The 2,988-nt window shown below is 42.4% G+C and overlaps 1 protein-coding gene across 1 annotated transcript; it reads left to right on the forward strand.

Annotated features, from left to right (window-relative positions):
• Positions 1–819: 819 nt before the first annotated feature.
• Positions 820–1,602, forward strand: LOC121388137 (neuromedin-U receptor 2-like). The gene has a single exon (XM_041519376.1). It carries the CDS (start codon positions 820–822, stop codon positions 1,600–1,602), a length of 783 nt encoding a protein of 260 aa, XP_041375310.1.
• The last annotated feature ends 1,386 nt before the right edge of the window (positions 1,603–2,988 follow it).

A 2,988-nucleotide genomic window follows, 5' to 3' on the forward strand; every position in this document is an offset into this window, starting at 1 on the left:
TGTGATTGGTAGTCATTGACATTGATTATTTGAGCAAATAACATTATCCACTGACAATAAATCAATACACATTTATTTGTTGTACAGTTGTTATGCAGTATACACCAGAGGTTGAAACTAATGCGGGGTACCTCAAAAAGTGGAACTGCAATTTTCAGCAAAAATGACGATTGCTAATAAAAACAGTAATTAAATATCTTAAATGGTATGTGACAACCCATTTTCTTGCAGGTAGATTAGATGTGAGGTGCTGTACTTCCTGGGTGTGTTGATACGCTGTTTACATCAGTTTTATTAGTAAACGTTAACATTATCGGCCCCTGCGCGTGCTGTAACCTCACCGTGGTGCAGGGGTGTAACATTCTCTTTGAGAATGGCCAATACAGCACAATTGAAATTTTGAGTAAAAGTCAGTATCTATCTGTGATATTTGTGTTTTTGCACAGTTCTTTACACTGTTTTTATTTAAATCTTGAATTGTTATATTGATGTTGATCATCACTTTATTTGTTTTCATTACCACAGTTTGACACCCAATAGCCGATGTATTTTTAGTGCTGGGGTGTCGTTAATCATTCGTTCATTCATTCATTAACATTAACATTATCGGCAGTAGGAATTGGTTTAGTCTATTAGAACCTGTAGAAAGTCCTGTCGCTAATCGTCTCTAACACGTTTCTATATCCACCTTGAAGTGGCGACAGCGGGTTTCCTCTCTCAATATCTGTGTGGTCCTTAACCATATGCCTGACGCCATATAACCGTAAATAAAATGTGTTGAGTGCATCGTCAAATAAAACATTTCTTTCTTTCTTCCAGATGAATGTGACTGGCTCTCTCCCCATTACGGTCACGCAGTTCTGGGTTGACGCTAATTCGTCCTCGTTCAGGGACTCCCGGATAAACAACATCAAGTTTTCAACTCACTTGGACCTGGAGTTGAGGTACTCCCCAGAAAATGTCTACGCAGATCGCTACGTCACGCCGATCATGTACGTCATAGGGTTTCCTGGAAATGTCATATCCTTTATCGTTTGGCTTCAGCCACGCATGCGCCATTCGTCTGGGTACTACTTGGCCGCCCTGGCGCTAGGCAACCTCATCTTCCTCGTCTTACATTCTATGCTGGAGCTGCACAGCGTGTGGAACGTTCCGACGTTAGACAGCCCAGGCCTGTGTGAGATCTTCCCTGTTCTTTACATCGCTACTCAGTTCTTATCGCCCCTCCTTGTGCTCAGCTTCGCTGTGGAGCGATACATCTCCATCTGTCACCCCTTGAAGAGAAAACAGTACTGTACCACCAGTCGTGCCAAAATTGTAATAGCATTTCTTGTCACGCTGTCGGTGTGTATGAGTCTGATTTACGGATACTTTTACCACTTCAACGCTACTGACGCTGAGTGTGCGTTACGAGAGGAAGTGACGCGGGGCGGCCATATTAATGTCTTCGTCATATGGAATGTGTGTACGGAAGTGGTCTTCTTTTTCCCCGTGCTGGTCGGAGCCCTTGTGTTAAACATCTTCGTCATCAAACAGATGCGCAGATTCTCGAGGATGGAGATACAAAAGTACAAAGGAAGCACCAGAGGACTTCCGCCATGACTGTGATGCTGTTGGCCGTTTCGTTCTACCAGATCGTCACAACCCTTCCCGTGACGATCATTCTCATCCTGTATTTTGTACTTCACACCAGAAGCTATCGGGGTTCGATCCCAGGCTCTCCCAGGACTTGGCCTGGAATCGTTACCAGACATACCTGCTAGTAAAAACAATAATTAAGGAGATCGGAACTACCCGCTATGCATTCAATATTTTAATTTATTTAGTTTCTTACAAGATGTTTCGCAATGAACTGAAAATGTTAGTTTGTCGCTCTACAGAGAAACCACATGTTGTGGATCATTAAAGTGGTATAATTATAGCAAGTGACAGAATACCGGTGTTCCAGGATCATTAAAGTGCAAGAATGATAGCAAATGACGGAAGTTCCAGAATCGTTAAAGTGGTAGAATAATAGCAGGTGCTAGAATGATAACAAGTGCTATAATACCAGAATTCCAGGATTATTAAGGTGTTAGAATGATAGCAAATGGCAGAGTAGCGGAGTTCCAGGATTATTAAGGTGTTAGAATGATAGCAAATGCAGAGTAGCGGAGTTCCAGGATTATCGGCATCATAAAATCTCAGCAACAACAACAACATCAAAATCGTATCTGTACACAAGACAGAATCAATAGGATATTCACGGCATAGCAATGTGAAATAAAGCAAACCAAGACGTTCCGTGTCTAAGTTCGAGGTATATATATATATACCTTGGGGCTGGACGTAGTCCACTGATAAAAAGCTTGCTTGATGCGCGGTCGATTTGGGATCGATCCCCGTCGGTGAGCCCATTGGGCTATTTCCCATTCCAGCCAGTGCACCACGACTGTGATATCAAAGGCCGTGGTATGTACTATCCTGTTTGTGGTATGGTGCATATAAAAGATCCCTTGCTACTAATTGAAACATGTAGCGAGTATCCTCTCTAAGACTACCAAATGTTTGACATCCAACAGCCGATGATTAATAAATCAATGTGCTCTAGTGTTGTCGTTAAACAAAACAAACTTTATTATATACCTTGTAGACCTTCAGCTATTTATGGAGTGGAAGCAGCTACAGCTGTGAATTTCAGTTGTTAGGATATATGGAGTTAATTATTGTTAGAATATATGGGGTTAACTTTATATTCGTAGTTCAGGTTCAAAGGGGGGAATTACGCCATATAAAATAGTTTCTACTTGTGAGGGGAGATACTGATCCGGATGTGTGTAATTAACAAACCTAAGTGTCTGTCTCAGTGCTGAGATACCGGCCTCGGTGGCATCGTGGTTAGGTCATCGGTCTACAGACTGGTAGGTACTGGGTTCGGATGCCAGTCGAGGCATGGCATTTTCAATCCAGATACCGACTCCAAAGTGTTCCGCAAGGTACTGGGTTCGG

The sequence above is a fragment of the Gigantopelta aegis genome, chromosome 2, assembly GCF_016097555.1.
Source record: "Gigantopelta aegis isolate Gae_Host chromosome 2, Gae_host_genome, whole genome shotgun sequence".
NCBI classification, from domain to species: Eukaryota; Metazoa; Mollusca; class Gastropoda; order Neomphalida; family Peltospiridae; genus Gigantopelta; species Gigantopelta aegis.